At 37.6% G+C, this 17,448-nt stretch overlaps 11 protein-coding genes across 11 annotated transcripts; 2 read left to right on the forward strand and 9 right to left on the reverse strand.

Moving 5' to 3' along the window:
• Window positions 1-43: 43 nt before the first annotated feature.
• Window positions 44-708, reverse strand: BBOV_III004385 (uncharacterized protein). The gene is made up of 5 exons (XM_051767312.1): window positions 622-708; window positions 518-587; window positions 407-484; window positions 310-370; window positions 44-275 (listed from the first exon to the last, which is right to left on the reverse strand). Exons 1-5 carry the CDS (start codon window positions 663-665, stop codon window positions 52-54), a joined length of 477 nt encoding a protein of 158 aa, XP_051623693.1. The 5' UTR covers window positions 666-708; the 3' UTR covers window positions 44-51.
• A 220-nt stretch (window positions 709-928) lies between these two features.
• On the reverse strand, window positions 929-2,476 carry BBOV_III004390 (uncharacterized protein). The gene is made up of 7 exons (XM_051767678.1): window positions 2,433-2,476; window positions 2,116-2,211; window positions 1,968-2,080; window positions 1,575-1,625; window positions 1,368-1,497; window positions 1,236-1,283; window positions 929-1,098 (listed from the first exon to the last, which is right to left on the reverse strand). The coding sequence occupies exons 1-5, from the start codon at window positions 2,462-2,464 to the stop codon at window positions 1,394-1,396; spliced, it is 396 nt and encodes a 131-aa protein (XP_051623437.1). The 5' UTR covers window positions 2,465-2,476; the 3' UTR covers window positions 929-1,098; window positions 1,236-1,283; window positions 1,368-1,393.
• Window positions 2,477-2,986: 510 nt separating this feature from the next.
• Window positions 2,987-4,120, forward strand: BBOV_III004400 (ATP synthase Delta/Epsilon chain beta-sandwich domain family protein). The gene is made up of 3 exons (XM_001611521.2): window positions 2,987-3,149; window positions 3,256-3,550; window positions 3,746-4,120. The coding sequence occupies exons 1-3, from the start codon at window positions 3,017-3,019 to the stop codon at window positions 3,780-3,782; spliced, it is 465 nt and encodes a 154-aa protein (XP_001611571.1). The 5' UTR covers window positions 2,987-3,016; the 3' UTR covers window positions 3,783-4,120.
• Window positions 3,748-4,537, reverse strand: BBOV_III004410 (uncharacterized protein). Its single transcript, XM_001611522.2, has 3 exons — window positions 4,417-4,537; window positions 3,907-4,133; window positions 3,748-3,835 (listed from the first exon to the last, which is right to left on the reverse strand). The coding sequence occupies exons 1-3, from the start codon at window positions 4,490-4,492 to the stop codon at window positions 3,791-3,793; spliced, it is 348 nt and encodes a 115-aa protein (XP_001611572.1). The 5' UTR covers window positions 4,493-4,537; the 3' UTR covers window positions 3,748-3,790.
• A 58-nt stretch (window positions 4,538-4,595) lies between these two features.
• Window positions 4,596-5,676, reverse strand: BBOV_III004420 (putative integral membrane protein). The gene is made up of 3 exons (XM_001611523.2): window positions 5,196-5,676; window positions 4,969-5,047; window positions 4,596-4,746 (listed from the first exon to the last, which is right to left on the reverse strand). Exons 1-3 carry the CDS (start codon window positions 5,557-5,559, stop codon window positions 4,614-4,616), a joined length of 576 nt encoding a protein of 191 aa, XP_001611573.2. The 5' UTR covers window positions 5,560-5,676; the 3' UTR covers window positions 4,596-4,613.
• An 816-nt stretch (window positions 5,677-6,492) lies between these two features.
• On the forward strand, window positions 6,493-7,448 carry BBOV_III004430 (putative integral membrane protein). Its single transcript, XM_051767905.1, has 6 exons — window positions 6,493-6,657; window positions 6,721-6,814; window positions 6,852-6,891; window positions 6,931-7,026; window positions 7,065-7,145; window positions 7,182-7,448. The coding sequence occupies exons 1-6, from the start codon at window positions 6,561-6,563 to the stop codon at window positions 7,437-7,439; spliced, it is 666 nt and encodes a 221-aa protein (XP_051623438.1). The 5' UTR covers window positions 6,493-6,560; the 3' UTR covers window positions 7,440-7,448.
• Window positions 7,449-7,715: 267 nt separating this feature from the next.
• Window positions 7,716-8,572, reverse strand: BBOV_III004440 (putative integral membrane protein). Its single transcript, XM_001611525.2, has 3 exons — window positions 8,276-8,572; window positions 8,044-8,235; window positions 7,716-8,009 (listed from the first exon to the last, which is right to left on the reverse strand). Exons 1-3 carry the CDS (start codon window positions 8,504-8,506, stop codon window positions 7,725-7,727), a joined length of 708 nt encoding a protein of 235 aa, XP_001611575.1. The 5' UTR covers window positions 8,507-8,572; the 3' UTR covers window positions 7,716-7,724.
• A 62-nt stretch (window positions 8,573-8,634) lies between these two features.
• On the reverse strand, window positions 8,635-10,013 carry BBOV_III004450 (Ras-related family protein). Its single transcript, XM_001611526.2, has 2 exons — window positions 8,897-10,013; window positions 8,635-8,787 (listed from the first exon to the last, which is right to left on the reverse strand). The coding sequence occupies exons 1-2, from the start codon at window positions 9,474-9,476 to the stop codon at window positions 8,684-8,686; spliced, it is 684 nt and encodes a 227-aa protein (XP_001611576.1). The 5' UTR covers window positions 9,477-10,013; the 3' UTR covers window positions 8,635-8,683.
• Window positions 10,014-10,555: 542 nt separating this feature from the next.
• Window positions 10,556-11,823, reverse strand: BBOV_III004460 (uncharacterized protein). The gene has a single exon (XM_001611527.2). It carries the CDS (start codon window positions 11,782-11,784, stop codon window positions 10,561-10,563), a length of 1,224 nt encoding a protein of 407 aa, XP_001611577.1. The 5' UTR covers window positions 11,785-11,823; the 3' UTR covers window positions 10,556-10,560.
• Window positions 11,824-13,606: 1,783 nt separating this feature from the next.
• Window positions 13,607-14,963, reverse strand: BBOV_III004470 (uncharacterized protein). The gene has a single exon (XM_001611528.2). The coding sequence runs from the start codon at window positions 14,915-14,917 to the stop codon at window positions 13,664-13,666; it is 1,254 nt and encodes a 417-aa protein (XP_001611578.1). The 5' UTR covers window positions 14,918-14,963; the 3' UTR covers window positions 13,607-13,663.
• A 1,188-nt stretch (window positions 14,964-16,151) lies between these two features.
• Window positions 16,152-16,940, reverse strand: BBOV_III004480 (uncharacterized protein). Its single transcript, XM_001611529.2, has one exon. The coding sequence runs from the start codon at window positions 16,914-16,916 to the stop codon at window positions 16,155-16,157; it is 762 nt and encodes a 253-aa protein (XP_001611579.1). The 5' UTR covers window positions 16,917-16,940; the 3' UTR covers window positions 16,152-16,154.
• Between the last annotated feature and the right edge of the window lie 508 nt (window positions 16,941-17,448).

Raw genomic sequence — 17,448 nt, forward strand, 5'->3', positions numbered from 1 at the left:
TAATGTTGGGATTGTGTTGTATAGATCATGGAAATTACACAATATTGCTGATTATTTAAAGTGTTCTAGTGTATTCAACTTCGTGCCGCAAAATGCGTCCACTGGGTCTTCCTCGTGGCTATCAGCTTTACGATGACCCTCGCAGCATTTGTCCACACGACGAAGTAATCCGTTGATAAAAGTGTTAAATTCCGCCTCCTCCTTTTTGAGTGTGCACGATTTGTTTTTCTTCTCAAGTTGTAAATACACGGCCTTTTGCTTCGATAGGGTTTTATCTAGAATAACATTATTAACCCAGGTGTGTCGTACCAGTGAGAGAAACGGATTCCGTCGCACAAGTGGCACCACTGATGATTGCATTGCTGTATGCCTGTATCATATTACATTGACACAATATATATCTTACCACTAGTGCATTTTTTGCAGTAGCGAGGATACGGGAGTTGTCGTTTTGTAACAATTCGTTACGAGCCATTTTGATCCGCTGTATATTTGTGTTACACTTATAAGAACATACGGTTTTTATTTCTCTAGCAGTGTGTCGTTGGAGCTTGTCCAGGTATCGCTTCAGCTTAGAATGCTGCGACCTGTGTCGCTTAAAGTTTACACATTGACACCTACGAATTAATAGACATGAACCTATTCTTGTAAGACACCATCGTCATGCAATAGTTCAACGATATGAATACCACTGATGTGTAATACCGTGGAATTACAAGAGCACATATTCTTCGATGTGAATGACTGCAGTCGCACAGCAGCTTCTAGGAAAATACTGCACCCTAACGAATAGAATCCAAAGGAAGTCGTCAGTTTATAGTCTATACAAGCCAAAGAATATATAATGTAAATTCGATATAGCATAAGGAATATTATAGTAGGTCCATCAGTTATGCTGATGCGAAATGAGCCTATTTTGGCTCATTAACCGCTCTTTACATGTGCCCCGCTTGTATAGGTGCAGGATGTAATTCATATGTTCCCGATAAGAACCAGTGATATTATGTTCCGAACAATGCGTTATACCACCATTCTTTTGCAGCCCTTGTTGATATAAGAGTGTGTTGTTGCCACGTGAATGCAATGGTTATCTCCTTTCTGCTTGGATTGCATAACTACGACCTTTAGATGTCAACACTACTGAAAACAACAACAATTACGTTGATATATATAACTATGATATAACCATCGATACCATCCAATAAAATGTAATAAGAACACAATTGAAAAACGACCTTAAAAACACTCGTTGGCTCCAGTATCCGAGGCAATCAAGGAAATTACTGCAAGGTCATTAACATATGTCGCTGCTGGGTGATATGTAAACAGCGGCGTTATACCGCGAAAAAAATAGTGTTATTACCCACCTCATTACGACACAATAATTCCACGATCATGACCATAACTGTTTTGGCGATTCACATGCAAAAGCTTGTTTCCTTTTACGAGTCGTTCGTAGCATGTTGGTGGAGCCGTTTATTATACTCGACCATGCAGCTGCAAAGCAATGACATGGGTCTTCTAGTGGATTCTCAAAGTTATCCAACAAAATTGTTGTAGTAATGGCATCATACATGTGTAGGTGTCGAGACATTTCCGAACGTAGTCTTCAATAGAAGTGAAATCTACGACGCATGACATGGCACGGAAGAGATTAATCACAGCCTTGCGTAGACCATTGTTAACAGATGGTCATCAGTCCAAACAAAAAAGAATAATACACGCAACGGACTTCGTCGCAGGATAACTTAATTGACGGCGTAGAAAGAGTAAATAACACAGGCAAAAATAATGTACCAACTTTTTTTGGAACGCAGAAACCGAAATGACACACACCAAAAACATTATTTCAGATTAGTATAATGGGCTAGAACATAGTATATCACACCAAACATTCATGCCCTGTACTGAAATCTTCCTTAGGAAGTACTCGGACAAACACAAAGGCTCCCAATCACACAACTCACCCACACCCGTGAGACCCAAACTATTGTCCCATAGTGACTGTTGCGAGCCGAGTTTCAATCTCAAGGCCTCACGAACCTCATCTATGGTACCCATACGCATCAGAAAAGGGTTCCTGAACAATCCTACAACAATACACATCAAACAAACCTATAAGTATTGCCCATAGATTGTAAAAGAGCAGTACTAGGAGAACATTTAAATGCCTTGCGATAGTTCTCAGAGCCAAACCAGCTCACCGCGTCGCTGAACACAATGTTGATTCACTCAAAAAAACACTAAGTTATCAATATAAACACAGGTAATGCAATTTAGTAATGAAAAATATTTATCAGATGAACACCTAAAATAGTTGTATGTCCATCAAATAAACGCATTACTAAGGAAACATAACCATAGCCACAGATTCTTAGATGGCCACGACAGTTCACACATGACAAATCGCCATAAAGAAGATTGCAACATACCGGTAGGCCCGCTTTAAAAAAGCCCTCCTCATCGTAAAGGCAGTATTCAGCGTAAATAATATGACATAAAATTACAATGGAATCCCCCATCATGATGCACCCGCCCAGTAGTATCGACAAGTATATAGAAAAGACACATAAATTCTGGATATATGAATCACGGTGTTGTTCAAGTATAACAAGTTGTTAAATACACATTCATAGAGAAACGTTAGGGATATCTTAAAAAGACTTAACTTAGCTGTGTACATCGGTTCATTGTCTCTACTACAGCATTCTATTCATGGAATTCGCTACACCTCACTCTGAGTCAATGTATATAGTTATCTATATAGACTCTTTATTCTAGACACATTGATCTTTTGCCATCCGCCTCTGCATCGACATGTTGTTGATGTGACATTTTATATACCTACACCACGTAATCACATTAAGCGTACGACATTATGTATTAATAATACGGTAAAAATAAGGCGAACTTCTTGGTCATTATTTTAACACATCTATGCCTGATTGGTGACGCCACACCGCAGGAAGAATACACCAATTGTATAGATGCCTTCATTTACACAACCCAGCGCAAAATGGCAATTCTTTTCTCTAAAATTTTGCGCCATGCTACAGCGACAACGGGACATGGAAAGCTATTATTTTCTCTTTTAACACCGCATACCACACTCGTCAACAACATAGTAGCGAAACAGGCTACTGTACCAGGTAGGTTACCAAATACGCAATTTATGAACTACATTGTAACGTTTTGGACGATTTACATGACTAATGGCTTATAACGCAGTTGGACACCCTATTCATGTCTGTACAGGTTCCGAGGGTTACTTTACGGTAACAAAGGGCCATGCTGCAATGTTAACTGTACTCAAGCCAGGAGTAGTATCTGTGGTAGCTGAAGAAACTGGTGAAGTGTCTAAATACTTTTTGTCCTCTGGGTTTTTCAAAATAGCGCACGTTGACGGCAACAGTGTTGCCGAGGTATCAGGCGTGGAAGCCGTGCCTTTGGATCATCTGGACAAAGAGAGAACTACACAAGTGCTTCAGGAATTGCTAGCAGAAGGACACGGATCTAACGACCCTTGGATCAAAGCAAAAACAATGCTTGGGTAGGTTATCAAATATATACCAGTGAAATATTATTCCTAAAATTATGTTTGTTAAATATACCCAATATCTTTAAGTGGGCCAAGGGCTATTCTATTTCTGTTGCGTTGCGAATGTGCCTTTAGGAATAGTTTATTAAAATTTCTGGTCCTGGAGGCCTAACGTGGGCCCTAAATAAAACATACAAATCTTTACAGGCAGGATCTTTGCGCCTCCATTCTTAAGGCGGTATAATCGCACTGTTACAAGTTTTGACGATGGAGTGACTCGGCTTGTTGTGAATTGCCCTGAAAATCTATTAACAGAAGAACGAAAAAGAGTTGTGTGGACATGTTATCCAGCGATGTAAATTACATACCTTGAGACATAACTTAGGGTCAGCGAGAAGACGATAGGCAGGTGATATGTTCGGTTGATTACCCGTTATTTTTGCCAAAAGTGCAGCCTTTTCCTCTGGAGTTTTAACATCATCATCAGCCTTCTTAACTGTAGTACTTGGAGCTGGTGACTCTACTGCAGTTTTAACACCGCAAACATCTGGGTCGGCAGCTGGTATCTTGACTACACCTTCCTTTACAGGAGTTGCTGAGTATCGTAAGAAATGTGCACATTACAGTGTATAAATATTCACGAACGGGAAACCACAATCACATCATACATATAATAGTCCTTAAAATACATACATATGAGTATAATGGCGCCCGTATGGTAGAAGATATGCTACAGGTATTCTATTTCCCGTGGCATGGATGACAACAACTAATAAGCCAAAACTATGCACATTACGACAACACATCAGCCTAAACAATCACAAACTACCATGGATTAATATCCAAATTAGCTTACAGCATGAATATGAAACACTTACCGGTATTGTATTTGCGTTCCAGCTCCTCTATGACATCTGATGGCAAAGCCTGCGAACGAGGACCATACTGTGACATTTTGTAATATCAAGTCTAAGCGATACGATAGTACGTTATTAAAGCGCATTAAAGTATCTGCCAATACTGGAGAGTGCCGCCGTGCGCCGCAATAACATGCATAGGTGCAAGGTTACACACTTCAGTCTTCCCAGAAGACGTCATCGCCATCAGTAGCAATTAACTGATTTACTTCCATGTGCGGCATTTTCGTCTCATAAAATACTTGATTTTCGTCACTGTCCACGGGCTTTTCGCCTTTGATCACCTTTACCCTGAGAAAACATGAGCCTCGCCGAATCGCTGAACACTAAAGAACAAACACATCGTGCCGTAACGTGTGCACGAACAGCGATTGTATGAAAAGGCAACGGCTGAGATAGACCATTATGACTCAATGGACATTGGTACCATCGAGAAGGCACCGTTGAATTCAGACCATTTAAACGACACATTTAGTAACAAAGTATTATACACGCAATGATGTAATAACTTACGATCCCATTGATACGATGAAGTAGAGACCGCTGATGATAATCATTGCACCGACGACACCACCGGCATATACCATTGTAGCTGAAGGTTCATTATATAAATAAAGAGTACATGCACACTTAAATTTACAAAGAATAATGTAGATATACCATTCATTATTCAGTACCATCTAGAAACACCAACTACCAAGCATTCAATACGTAAGCAAGCAGTGCAATGTATAACTCACAGCCTTTAGATTTGCCCACAACGCAACAGCCATTCAATTGCTTCTCTAAGTTTGAAGCAATGCATTCTTCGGTCGTCAATGAAAGAAAGCTGCTTTTTTGGCAAGTGCTGGCAGCCTTGCAACAAAGAGATTTACATAACATTTCATTGCATCCAGCACGGCCTTTTTCGCCATCATCCACGTGAACTGCACTGCAAACGCGAAGACCGCTGCCATATATTCTGGCACAGTCACGCAGTGTAGCAGCTGAGATATTCCGAATAGACCTCGCCGGCGAGACTTTGTCGCGATCGCCAGCAGGTACCGGAGGATCATCGCAAAAGGCTTGCGAGACCATCACTATAAAAATAAACAGAAACTGCATTATGAATTCAACAAGACCTTCCTATCACAATCAAGATTCCATATTATTATGTTGGCGAAAGTAGCATTTATCAAATCGTATTCACCCTTTGAGATCTTGATCAAGCTTACATACGAAAAATACAAAAATTGATTGCCAAAAACTCGTTTGATGAGTACCGTGATATGTCATATCCAGGGACACCTTCAGCCCGTTGATGTTGTATTTCCGTACTAAATAGAATAGACGTGAAATGATTGCTGGATCCTGACAATTTGATCTATATAAGCATGCATAGAAGTTTTGAAAACAATATAATATAACCGCATATATCTAAATGTTAAGCGAAAACATTACACATTTAGCTCCAGGGTGAATCTGGAAGGCTAAAGCCACCAAATTCAACGGCAAATATTATACCATAATATGTGTATTTAAGCCTCAAAAAACTTCATAATGCAAATTTAATATACAGGCCAGAGTAACATCACAGTATAAAAGGAATCGCGGCTACAAAAGGTCTGTGAAGTCCTTAGAGGGAGCACTGTAGATGCACCCTTGTACACATCTGCGCAGAATTCATAAAAACAATACATTCAACGCTACAAGATTTATTAAAAAGCTATTCAATGCCATATGAATGAATATAAACAGTCAATAATGTTATTGAACGCTGAATTTTGTGAGGGTATCAATATGGTGGTTCGATAGGTAGTACTAGTTTCATAAATACATACACATTCCTGTGATATTACCGCTTTAATACGCGTTTGCCGTTATCACAATCCTTAGTGAAGCTATTTCAATAATTCTACTTCGTAAATGCCGTTACTATGCTACCAGAAGGTAGACCACGTTGCACGTAAAAATAGTTTTGCGCAAAAATACATATAACAATATAGACTTTAATCGCAATCTAGTTATCATAGTTACTGTTTTAATTCAGTGCAGCATCCTGTACATTGCATATTTCATTCAAATTACCACAGCGAAATGCTGCTACATGATACCGACAGTTAGATATGGATAACAATGGGAGTGCTTATAGACTATTAAAAAACGTAGTGGACACATTGAATTGCAAATACAAGATATTTCCTGTTGCAGGCCTAATTATAGGTATGTGTATTGAGGCATTATGCACATTGCGTTGCTGCTTTGACGGTGAAACATGTTGACCAGGTGGTTTGTCTTTGGCATGGTTTCTATGCACTGCATATTGCAGCAAGAGAAAACAGTGGCGTTCAGAAACTAATGGACATGGTAATAGATCCGTGTAAGTTCTCGTTTGTTAGGAATTTCATATTTTGAAGCGAACCTGAAAAGCCAAGAGTGTCTATCTTTGCAAGTGATGTATGTATAATTCATAGATATTTTGCTATCAGTACGCAGTTGATATTTAAGAAAGGAACTTACGATCTGATCGAACGATGTCTAGATCCGCTGGTTCAATTAGCAGATCACACTCAATTATATGTGTTTTTTGAGGTATATTGGTGGCTATATATACGGTAGCATCGATTCAGGTCTCTAATGAAAGTGATATCGCAAACATTTTAGCAAGCCTTGATTCTGCAGGAGCGTTTCGTGGAGGACTTATGAAACATGTACGTTTTACATTGTACTTCAATCAACATGAACAGCGGGTGTTGTTCTCTCAAACAAGTGCCGGTCGTGGATCTATGGTTAGGCAACTGCAACCCCGTATTCATATGGAAACGAATGCGGCCGTTGTACAGGCTATCACTGGCAAAGTGGCCAATATCATGCATTATGTGGCAGGCAACGGTGCCTCTGAAGCATCTCAAATAGATGACAAATCAGGGCAATGCGTACCCATATCAGTTGAATCAACCGCAGCAATAGTCGATATCATACTGCCATTTGTTGCAGAAACATAAACTGAAATGTTCATTAGTATATAATTGCAGCTACATTTATGAGCTACGATTGTCCATAGATTAGATCGTTTAAACATCGACGTAAAAACCTCGTTAGAAGCTACAAGATCCTGGAATATGCTAATTAACTAAATATATTAATGCAACAGCTACAATATTTTTTGTATAAATATGTTGTTGCACTATTCTACAGTGCTTATGCGCCACATTTTTTACAAGCCAGCATATGCATTCACCAATTTGAAATGAATGCAACATATAACTTCATAACGCATATACATTAGTTCACCCCGATTGTTCGTCGTCTGTATCTTCTTCTTCCGGTTTATTTATCTTGCTGTTTGAAGGAATCTCGCCTATATGTAGTTGCACCGCCTCTGATATGATTGGGAGTGACGCGTAACGGCCAAAAACAGCACTCCCAATACAATAAAATACGGCTCCAAAAGAAGCAAATATAGCTGACATTAGAGAAACTGTCGGTAGAAAATCTTGAGAGGACGGATCAAACGGCAGAAGCTTAAAGTAAAACATAGCCAATGTATTTTGAAATGAAGAAAGTATTTGCGACTACAAAATATGTGTATACATAAAAATAACCCACTTGTAAAACATGATATCTAACAAAGTAGGAGACGTCATACTGGTTCTTTTTAACCAAACCTGAGTAGATCAATGTAGACATCGTAGACGAGAGGAAGGGTACGGAACCATAAAATTGAGATATGCTGCGAAGTTGATCTATTATCATCTGTGCGATCTCCGGTACGTGTGGTTTTACTGTATCTCCGAAGTTCTGTGTAATATACATAGAAATACCAGATGCATACACCTACCTCAACTACATCCATCAAAGGGAACACATATGCGGCAGAAGCGCCCAAACACTCACCAAATGAAGCATTGCTGCCTTTAGAAAATGCTTCATAAAGGGCATTCGAACTGTAATCTAAGAGCGATCCTATATCATTGTGTGAGGAATAGACATGAAGACGTCGCTCGACCTTCTTCGTTCTGATACCAGCAGAACGAGCCGGATGCATACAATTAACACGCTTCGGTGCCATGCATTTTGAATAGCCAGGATACGGCGCCGAAATAAAGGCGCCATAGGCGCGCGTCACGTCAACTCCGCCAACAACATAACGAATAAGTGACGCACATACAAGAGATACAAATGTGACAATTTGCATCTACGATTTGCTATAATTACACCGGAATTGCACGGTGGTTTCTATATAAAGTTATCGTGTGCACGCCCTTGTCATAGACAGGTATGTGTTCTTTGTACGGTCGGTACAGTTGTTGGGAGTTTCCGCACTGTTTGACTTCAAATCGATGTCAACAACTGTAAAAATGTTAACAGCATTTGTATATAACAGGAATATGAACTATTTGCGCACCAATTAAGCATGTAAACAATGAACTCCACAAATTTTCAATGTTCAATAACTTACGTTTGTCATTCACAGGCACCGGTTCTAGGTTCTTCATAAGCTCAGTTGATACCGTATTGAACAAGTCATTGATGTTGTCACCATTCTTTGCGCTTGTCTCACAAAATAGGCACTCAAGCTTCTTAGCTTCTTCTTCTCCCTCGTCGTAGGACACTTTACGTTTGTCTAACAAGTCAGTTTTGTTACCAACAATCATAATAATGGCTTTATCACCACGAAGTTCCTTTATGTCCTTAATCCAATCCTTGACTTTTTCGAAGGACTCAGGGCTTGTAATGTCATAGACAACAATTGCTGCACTCGAGTCACGAATATAGCTTGGCATCAAAGTACGGAAGCGCTCTTGCCCTGCAGTGTCCCACAACTGTAGGCGCATAGTCTTCCCATTTACAGTAACCACCTTCGATAGAAAATCAATTCCAATAGTAGCCGCATAAGCGGGAACAAAATGGTCATACACAAAGCGAGTTACGATAGATGTTTTGCCAGTGTTCTGCTCGCCAAGAAGCACAATCTTAATCCTTTGACTGCTAACACTCCCACCTGTAGTACCCATGGCACTCGTCGAATCAGTTGACATCTTCAGCAATTAATTAGTATATACAGTGTAATCTACGAATCAGAGCAATATCTTTGTTTTGCGTTTCCGATATAATGTTAATTTCTTGTCATAAGGACAAGATACACAAATGAGTAATAATGTTAATCCAACGTATATTCAGTCGATTATCAATACAGCAATCACAGAGATCCTATACACCAATTCGTAAATTGAAGTAAATGTCGAATACAACAACTTATATAGAACAATATGAATTGCTTACATCAACGCAATTCATGAATATATCGACCGGAATTAATCACAAGAGACAACGTTTCAATGTGTCAACCGTAGATCCAGAATATTAGATGTTGAAGGAACATAAAAATCGCTAAAAATCATTATACAGCGCTTTCATTGCCGTGGTAAATGATTATCTTAAGTAAATCTCCGCCACGCGATATACGCTGAACGCATTAACCAGCCTTGAAAATCCCGCAACAATATCCAAAAACCCACCGTATATTATATGACACATATGTGCATATAAATTCAAAGATGATGAGAATTGGTAATGCTCTACTTTGAGCAAGAGAATCACACCTTAACAATCCAACCCCCACGTTTGCATGATTCGCGAATCATAACGTTATTTCATAAAACTATTGGCGTTCTCGATATTGTTAGCTTGATTGATTATCATGTATTGTATGTGTAGTTTGATGAATGCTTGCATCGGTTGAACTTCAGGTGTCTTTGATAACGTTTTGTTAGTTTAAAACGTACTTCTGTGTGTCCACCATTATACTGGCAAATAAATGCATATTGTAGGCTTAGTATTACATCGAATAGATACTATATGTTCAGAAACGATTGGAAAGCATTTCTGTTGCATTCCCTTTGGGTAACTCGGATCATCATTGATGTCCAAATCTATTCGTGGTTTAATTATAATAGATTCTTCCTGAACGCCATGCCAATATGATCGTAGTGTGATATTTTAGAATGATGAATAGACTATTTGCAACCATGATCTATATTTGTTATGTGAGAATCAACGTGTGCCTTCTGCAGTAGCGCCATATATGTTCGGAATCACGATTACTATAAAGTTCTACGTGTATTAGCTGCTGTGAGCAACTTTAATATGTTCATTTGCATTAGATCGGAGCGCCGTAAGCTTCTCGACTAAAATGCAAGCTTTGCACAAATCATTGATGCCCTCTATGCCACATTTTTTGCAAACGTTCACTTTTCGATTGGAAAGGTAACTCGCGTAAAACTGCTCCGAAGAATAAGTAATGTTTTGAATTATTCGAGGATCTACAGCTTCTAACTGCTTGATGAACGTTCTCATGTATCCCCTGTATGCCTCCGGAGCATAAATGCATTCCGTAGAGAAATACTCTAAATTGAGATATCGTGCATACATAACGATTTCCTTCTCGTAACAATGCATCAATGGCTTTATGCGAAGTAGCTCATGACCTTTATCCGATAGATGTAGCTTTTGAGACATTTCGGCCGTTATTTGAGTATCACACTCATCCATTTTTGTATCGTATAATAGTGGCATGAAGCGAGTAGATTTAGTTTGATCAGTAACCAAAACGTCTGATTTAGCTTCCTTGTAAATCATGGAATGATATGAGTCTCCAACGGGTGTTGCTTCATTATTAATATGCATACCTGATGTCGTAGATGCAGTAACCTCACGTAAGTCGGCAGTAGATTTGTCACCCATTTTGGCAGTACTACCCACTGAATCCAGACTGTTTAGGTTCCTTGCCAATTTGAACAAATCGTTTCTGCATATGTTGAGAAGAACGGTTTCAGCATTATCGTCTATATTGTGTCCAGTGCACAGCTTGTTGGCGCCAAGCATCCTCGCGCCAATCTCCAATATTTGACGTCGAAAAGTACCACAGACAGTACAGTTGTTTTTCTGCCCAATTAACGATACTACTTCATCCATATCAAATCCAAATCTTTCTTTAAAATTTAGTATTTTCAACCCATCATAATTAGGGTTACTCATACCCATGACTACGCCCAAAGAATCATCTCTGTAGCCTTTGATGCCTTCATCGGCAGCCAATAGATAAAGAGTCCATTTGCGATGGTATCTTTCTTTTAGGGTAGCCAGCACATGGGCAAGAACTGAGGAATCTTTGCCACCGGATACCCCAATACAAACAACATCTCCGTCAACTATAAGTTTATGTTCCTCAATCAAGTCGTACACCTCCTTTTCAAACTCATTGATGAAACATTGTCTACAATACGGAAGTCTGCTTGCACATCGCCTTAGTGTTGGTGGCCTCTCATTGCAACGTGCACATTTCATTCTTCATGACAGTTGTTTCACGATAAAGGAAATATGTGTTCATTTTGCCATGAGCGAGCAATTTACATGTATTTATGGTCAATACTTTCGTCATGAATCATGCAATAGATGACCATTTCATTGTTTGTTCCTACACATCACAGGTGATATGAAAAATGTGTCAGCTCTGATATGTTAAGTTATGATCACCAAGTGTTTTATTAAGCCATTCTCGATCTGGGTAGCATCACTTATGATTAACTGCATTAAAATAATGTTGTATAATTAAATTGGGAACACCTTATATTAGGACCTTTCAAATATCGTGTGTCATATGTAATAATGGCAAATCAGTTTTGTAGTTAATCACTTTTGAAAGATTCCGGTTTAAGCACAATGGTCACTGCCCTTTCATATTTACTCTTTACAATGGTATAAAAATCTAACGATATATAATTTTTATTCTGTAGTTATGTCTGCCGTTGGAATTTATATGATATGTAACATAATAAAATACAATTGTTCTTGTATATATATCGTTTGCATTGTTTTTAAACAGTAAAAGTGCATTTCATTTTCGTATCTCATGTATTTGCTGCCTAGTTCCAATATTCCGTATTACGCCACTGTGAATAATCTGGGTATGCAGTAGAACTGGCTTTAATGTATTCCGATTATTTGTTGTTAATAGAGCTGTTTTAATTGCTATCCACTACGGTCTTATTATTGCTATGAATGGTATTGTATGATGCCTAACCAAAAATCATATTCTCTCCAGGCTTATATTTGTTATATATGTTATCGCTCGCAATAGGGCATTACCAGTGGTGATTAAACGAAGCTTTCTTATGTTGCTTCTATTGAAAACCTGATTCAACTTTTAGGTACATGGAAGCAATTGGCGTTTTATTTTTTTGCGCTGCGGAATCCATGATTCCCCACTCTCAATAATAACTTCCCGATTGTATAATCAAATGCATGTTTCACAAAATAAATCTGTCTATTGAGTCTATCACATTGATAACTCTGTTATTGGATGGTGTGGGATTGTATCGTATTAGAATTTTCCTGAATATGTTTGTTACATAAAGGTTTCGTACTTTCCACCATTTTATTTTGGTTTATCCCACAAAGTAGATATCTTTAATCGTACGTATATTGATACCAAACACCCACTACACTAGTGCTTTCAATATCTATTCTCACTGATTTACCGTATTTTTTCATGCATCATCATGTTACCATAGGCACATAAAAGTGCCCCAAGTTAATATGACATAGCATATAAATGATTCCGACACAATTAAAAATAATAGAAGTTATTTAAAATAGATATCGAACCATTGCATTTAAATGGTGTAATCATTACGGCAAGAGCTTCACTGTTCCCACAATTTGATGAGTTTAAAATAACAGATATTTATACAGTATACTTACTGTGTACATATACACGTGAGTACTGACCAGACTAAAGGTTTTCAGCAAAAAGGAAGCACAATCCACCTTGTAATACCTATGCGTTATCAACTAGCATTGAAATCTGCCGTTTATCAGTTACATATTCATTACGTATGGTGTTGTATATTTAGCATTTAGCTATATATCATACAAAATCAATTTTTCTTTTGGTTAAAAAATTAATTGATGGTCATGTTATGGAAGGTTGATTAAGGCAACCTAACAGTTAAATCGTGTCTATTTCATGTAGACGTAGACACCAACATGGCTGAACATTGAGTCCTTTTCATCCAATTTAGTGATGCTTTTGAAGAGAAATAAAGCGTGTTGTTTATTGAAGGGCTCGACAATTGCATGGGATAATCATTAGATGCACTACGTCCTGCTACACCTGTGCTGATCAATCTTCTTACAAAGAAAGCATGCTAAATTTATTTTAATTTTAACCGGGTGCTTCTACATTGATGTTATGTAACATAGTAATGAATGGTTCTATACCCGGTAAATTAATATCATAATATATTACGCCCCCTGCAGTAATTTCTTTCATATAAACCTTTTGGATATCCACATATGTGTAAGACGTTGTCGTCTTTTTGATATTAAGTAAGATGAATATGTTATGGTCGACTCTATTTTCGAATACTTCAACATGCGTAATTACTTCGCCTGAAACGCATTCATATATTGCAACATCATTTTGAAGATCCACTACATTTATTTTTTTATAGATTGAAAACGCTTCATTTGCTAAACAATATTGGCTGTACCACCAATTTCCCCTCTTTAGATTCGCCACTATGATCATGAGCCGAGAGTTGACTTCAAAGCTGCCCACATCAATGTTTATTGTGTAGCCTCCACTGTAAGTATGAAAATCCATGATTCTAACAGCGCTTTCTGCGTATGGCATAATTCCTTTTGGTTTGAATAAATCACCTTCAATACTTGGAATAGTAATGAAGTGCTCGCGTTCAGTTTTACCGCTTATAATCGTAATGCTGATTTCGGGACTTCCAGGCACCCATTTGATTGCGTCAGCAAGTGAATAAATGGATGCAAGTTTCGTTTCATATTCATCAGATGATGGTTCTATACCTACAAAAGGCGATATATACAACGTATCATGAACACGTCTTAAATGATGCAGAATATCGGAAGATAATTTCTTGCGTGTTTGTGGCAGTATATACCATTTTCTAACTGTAGGTTGGCTGTTATCAAAATATGTCAATATAAGAGGATGTATGTTTTCATCGTTGGCATCTAGATATAAAAATACAGGACCCACAACTTCTTGTTTTGTTTTTCTGCTGGTATTATATGGACTCATAGTATTTAAATCCTTGTATGAAGATCTGTAGCCCATGGTATGACATTTCAGCAGTTTTGTTATTACAATTATATTAACATTATCATTTATATAGTGTTGTACAAAAACAGCGGCCAGTTTTTTCCCTATAAACGGCACTATTTTCACTGTCCTACCCTTATAAAGGATTGTATCGATATATTCTATCTTGCTACTGAAATTTCTATAACGTCCTTTATCCATAAATGATCCATGATGAACGGTAATGTAATCTGGTTGGTGCAAGTCATCCAATTCTAAAATTACATTATACACTACATCCATATAGACAACTAACTGTATTCCACATATTGGAATGAAACATTTGCACCAAAATCTCACCATTGGATGCTTATTGACATACAAAAAATCTATAAAATAATTTGTTAGAGTAATATAATGAAGTGTGATAAAATTTAGACATTCAATTGTTGGTGGCTAGGTGCGAAAACATTAGCTATATCAAACTGTCATAATTTTTGTTTCAGTGTGGAAATACATTGCGAGTAATACGAATTTGTTATTGTGTTATATCAGCTCCATGCATTAGAATGAATGGTTGTTTTATGTAGATATGCCTGAACAAGCGATGAAATATTGATATTGTATACGGCGTGACAATATGATTTCACGATGGTGACCATCAAAGGGCGATTTCAAAGAGAATTTTAAACATTTTTTTGTCCGTTATCGGCCAACAACGTATTTAATATGTTAGCTGCTTGACCACGGGACAAGGAGATTTTCCATACAGATTTCATGACTTTTTGAAATGCATAAGATAAATATAAAACTACATCCTTGTACTAATGTCATGAATTTATTAAAAACAGCCTCTTATACAAAATATACACGCCAACTCCTTTACCACATTGCTCCATATAATGAGTGTACTACACCGTTAATCAAAGTGCCCATCGGAGTGCTATGGAAGTCATCAGAAAACTTGCCAATATTGGACATGAGCTGTTTTAAGGAGATACATATAGCGAATTAATCTGGTACACGGATCAAAGTCAAATTAGTATTGTTGCGTTATTATGGACGAAGAACAGCCTTTAAATTCGAATCATGGAACCATTATCGTATGAAAAATGTATATACTGACATAATGTACAATATTCAAAATCCCCAATATTTTGAAAATGAAATGTAAAACTATTCTAGTGTAAATCATTTTCGGCAAACGCTGATGGCCATGAATCCAAAATGTTTATTTGATGTAGTAAGTTAATACATGACATATGTAACCAAGATAATTATCAAATACCATATATCATTAAAATATACATTATTTAACTGGGACTCTGGAAGCTGATATATGACACCTCGAACACAAAAGCTAAACCTATATTCAACAGATAAAATAAAGAAATTCAGGATCTCACGGGGCAGCAGCCTTAAATAGCATGGCTGATACATGAATAATAGCACCGTGCACACCTCCTATGTGTTTCCATTTTAATGTAAAAGGAAAATAAATTACATCAGATGAAGGGACTCCATTTATTTTCAGTCAAAATATAATATAGCACAATGCAATCACAACGTGAGCAAGATATGTGTCGAACTTAACAGATTTTTATTCCAGACTTGTCTCCCCACTGAGATAGCCTCGCGATACGAGCAAATAAGCCAACATAATAACATTACGAATATGTGTTGCTTCATTATTAATATGCATACCTGATGTCGTAGATGCAGTAACCTCACGTAAGTCGGCAGTAGATTTGTCACCCATTTTGGCAGTACTACCCACTGAATCCAGACTGTTTAGGTTCCTTGCCAATTTGAACAAATCGTTTCTGCATATGTTGAGAAGAACGGTTTCAGCATTATCGTCTATATTGTGTCCAGTGCACAGCTTGTTGGCGCCAAGCATCCTCGCGCCAATCTCCAATATTTGACGTCGAAAAGTACCACAGACAGTACAGTTGTTTTTCTGCCCAATTAACGATACTACTTCATCCATATCAAATCCAAATCTTTCTTTAAAATTTAGTATTTTCAACCCATCATAATTAGGGTTACTCATACCCATGACTACGCCCAAAGAATCATCTCTGTAGCCTTTGATGCCTTCATCGGCAGCCAATAGATAAAGAGTCCATTTGCGATGGTATCTTTCTTTTAGGGTAGCCAGCACATGGGCAAGAACTGAGGAATCTTTGCCACCGGATACCCCAATACAAACAACATCTCCGTCAACTATAAGTTTATGTTCCTCAATCAAGTCGTACACCTCCTTTTCAAACTCATTGATGAAACATTGTCTACAATACGGAAGTCTGCTTGCACATCGCCTTAGTGTTGGTGGCCTCTCATTGCAACGTGCACATTTCATTCTTCATGACAGTTGTTTCACGATAAAGGAAATATGTGTTCATTTTGCCATGAGCGAGCAATTTACATGTATTTATGGTCAATACTTTCGTCATGAATCATGCAATAGATGACCATTTCATTGTTTGTTCCTACACATCACAGGTGATATGAAAAATGTGTCAGCTCTGATATGTTAAGTTATGATCACCAAGTGTTTTATTAAGCCATTCTCGATCTGGGTAGCATCACTTATGATTAACTGCATTAAAATAATGTTGTATAATTAAATTGGGAACACCTTATATTAGGACCTTTCAAATATCGTGTGTCATATGTAATAATGGCAAATCAGTTTTGTAGTTAATCACTTTTGAAAGATTCCGGTTTAAGCACAATGGTCACTGCCCTTTCATATTTACTCTTTACAATGGTATAAAAATCTAACGATATATAATTTTTATTCTGTAGTTATGTCTGCCGTTGGAATTTATATGATATGTAACATAATAAAATACAATTGTTCTTGTATATATATCGTTTGCATTGTTTTT

The sequence above is a fragment of the Babesia bovis genome, chromosome 3 (assembly GCF_000165395.2).
Source record: "Babesia bovis T2Bo chromosome 3, whole genome shotgun sequence".
Classification (NCBI taxonomy): domain Eukaryota; phylum Apicomplexa; class Aconoidasida; order Piroplasmida; family Babesiidae; genus Babesia; species Babesia bovis.

Excerpts from the sequence above, each read along its gene's own strand:
- BBOV_III004385 (XM_051767312.1), bottom strand. The coding sequence starts at position 665 with ATGACGATGGTGTCTTACAAGAATAGGTTCATGTCTATTAATTC. Across the intron at positions 588-621 it reads AGGTTCATGTCTATTAATTC|GTCGCAGCATTCTAAGCTGA; the intron begins GTAGGTGTCAAT and ends TAAGCGACACAG. Across the intron at positions 485-517 it reads CTGCTAGAGAAATAAAAACC|CGGATCAAAATGGCTCGTAA; the intron begins GTATGTTCTTAT and ends ACAAATATACAG.
- BBOV_III004480 (XM_001611529.2), bottom strand. The coding sequence starts at position 16,916 with ATGAAATGTGCACGTTGCAATGAGAGGCCACCAACACTAAGGCGATGT.
- BBOV_III004460 (XM_001611527.2), bottom strand. The coding sequence starts at position 11,784 with ATGAAATGTGCACGTTGCAATGAGAGGCCACCAACACTAAGGCGATGT.
- BBOV_III004410 (XM_001611522.2), bottom strand. The coding sequence starts at position 4,492 with ATGTCACAGTATGGTCCTCGTTCGCAGGCTTTGCCATCAGATGTCATA. Across the intron at positions 4,134-4,416 it reads GGAACGCAAATACAATACCG|CAACTCCTGTAAAGGAAGGT; the intron begins GTAAGTGTTTCA and ends TACGATACTCAG. Across the intron at positions 3,836-3,906 it reads ACCCTAAGTTATGTCTCAAG|GGCAATTCACAACAAGCCGA; the intron begins GTATGTAATTTA and ends ATAGATTTTCAG.
- BBOV_III004420 (XM_001611523.2), bottom strand. The coding sequence starts at position 5,559 with ATGCAGTTTCTGTTTATTTTTATAGTGATGGTCTCGCAAGCCTTTTGC. Across the intron at positions 5,048-5,195 it reads TGTGGGCAAATCTAAAGGCT|CTACAATGGTATATGCCGGT; the intron begins GTGAGTTATACA and ends ATGAACCTTCAG. Across the intron at positions 4,747-4,968 it reads TTCATCGTATCAATGGGATC|GGTAAAGGTGATCAAAGGCG; the intron begins GTAAGTTATTAC and ends ATGTTTTCTCAG.
- BBOV_III004400 (XM_001611521.2), top strand. The coding sequence starts at position 3,017 with ATGGCAATTCTTTTCTCTAAAATTTTGCGCCATGCTACAGCGACAACG. Across the intron at positions 3,150-3,255 it reads GAAACAGGCTACTGTACCAG|GTTCCGAGGGTTACTTTACG; the intron begins GTAGGTTACCAA and ends ATGTCTGTACAG. Across the intron at positions 3,551-3,745 it reads AAAGCAAAAACAATGCTTGG|GCAGGATCTTTGCGCCTCCA; the intron begins GTAGGTTATCAA and ends AAATCTTTACAG.
- BBOV_III004390 (XM_051767678.1), bottom strand. The coding sequence starts at position 2,464 with ATGAGGAGGGCTTTTTTAAAGCGGGCCTACCG. Across the intron at positions 2,212-2,432 it reads TTTTTAAAGCGGGCCTACCG|CGACGCGGTGAGCTGGTTTG; the intron begins GTATGTTGCAAT and ends CATTGTGTTCAG. Across the intron at positions 1,626-1,967 it reads TTTGGGTCTCACGGGTGTGG|ATTTCACTTCTATTGAAGAC; the intron begins GTGAGTTGTGTG and ends CATGCGTCGTAG.
- BBOV_III004450 (XM_001611526.2), bottom strand. The coding sequence starts at position 9,476 with ATGTCAACTGATTCGACGAGTGCCATGGGTACTACAGGTGGGAGTGTT. Across the intron at positions 8,788-8,896 it reads GGTGCCTGTGAATGACAAAC|TTGTTGACATCGATTTGAAG; the intron begins GTAAGTTATTGA and ends ACATTTTTACAG.
- BBOV_III004430 (XM_051767905.1), top strand. The coding sequence starts at position 6,561 with ATGGATAACAATGGGAGTGCTTATAGACTATTAAAAAACGTAGTGGAC. Across the intron at positions 6,892-6,930 it reads TGTCTATCTTTGCAAGTGAT|TTGATATTTAAGAAAGGAAC; the intron begins GTATGTATAATT and ends ATCAGTACGCAG. Across the intron at positions 7,027-7,064 it reads AATTATATGTGTTTTTTGAG|GTCTCTAATGAAAGTGATAT; the intron begins GTATATTGGTGG and ends GCATCGATTCAG.
- BBOV_III004470 (XM_001611528.2), bottom strand. The coding sequence starts at position 14,917 with ATGGTGAGATTTTGGTGCAAATGTTTCATTCCAATATGTGGAATACAG.
- BBOV_III004440 (XM_001611525.2), bottom strand. The coding sequence starts at position 8,506 with ATGGCACCGAAGCGTGTTAATTGTATGCATCCGGCTCGTTCTGCTGGT. Across the intron at positions 8,236-8,275 it reads CTTTGATGGATGTAGTTGAG|AACTTCGGAGATACAGTAAA; the intron begins GTAGGTGTATGC and ends TATATTACACAG. Across the intron at positions 8,010-8,043 it reads TTAGATATCATGTTTTACAA|TCGCAAATACTTTCTTCATT; the intron begins GTGGGTTATTTT and ends CATATTTTGTAG.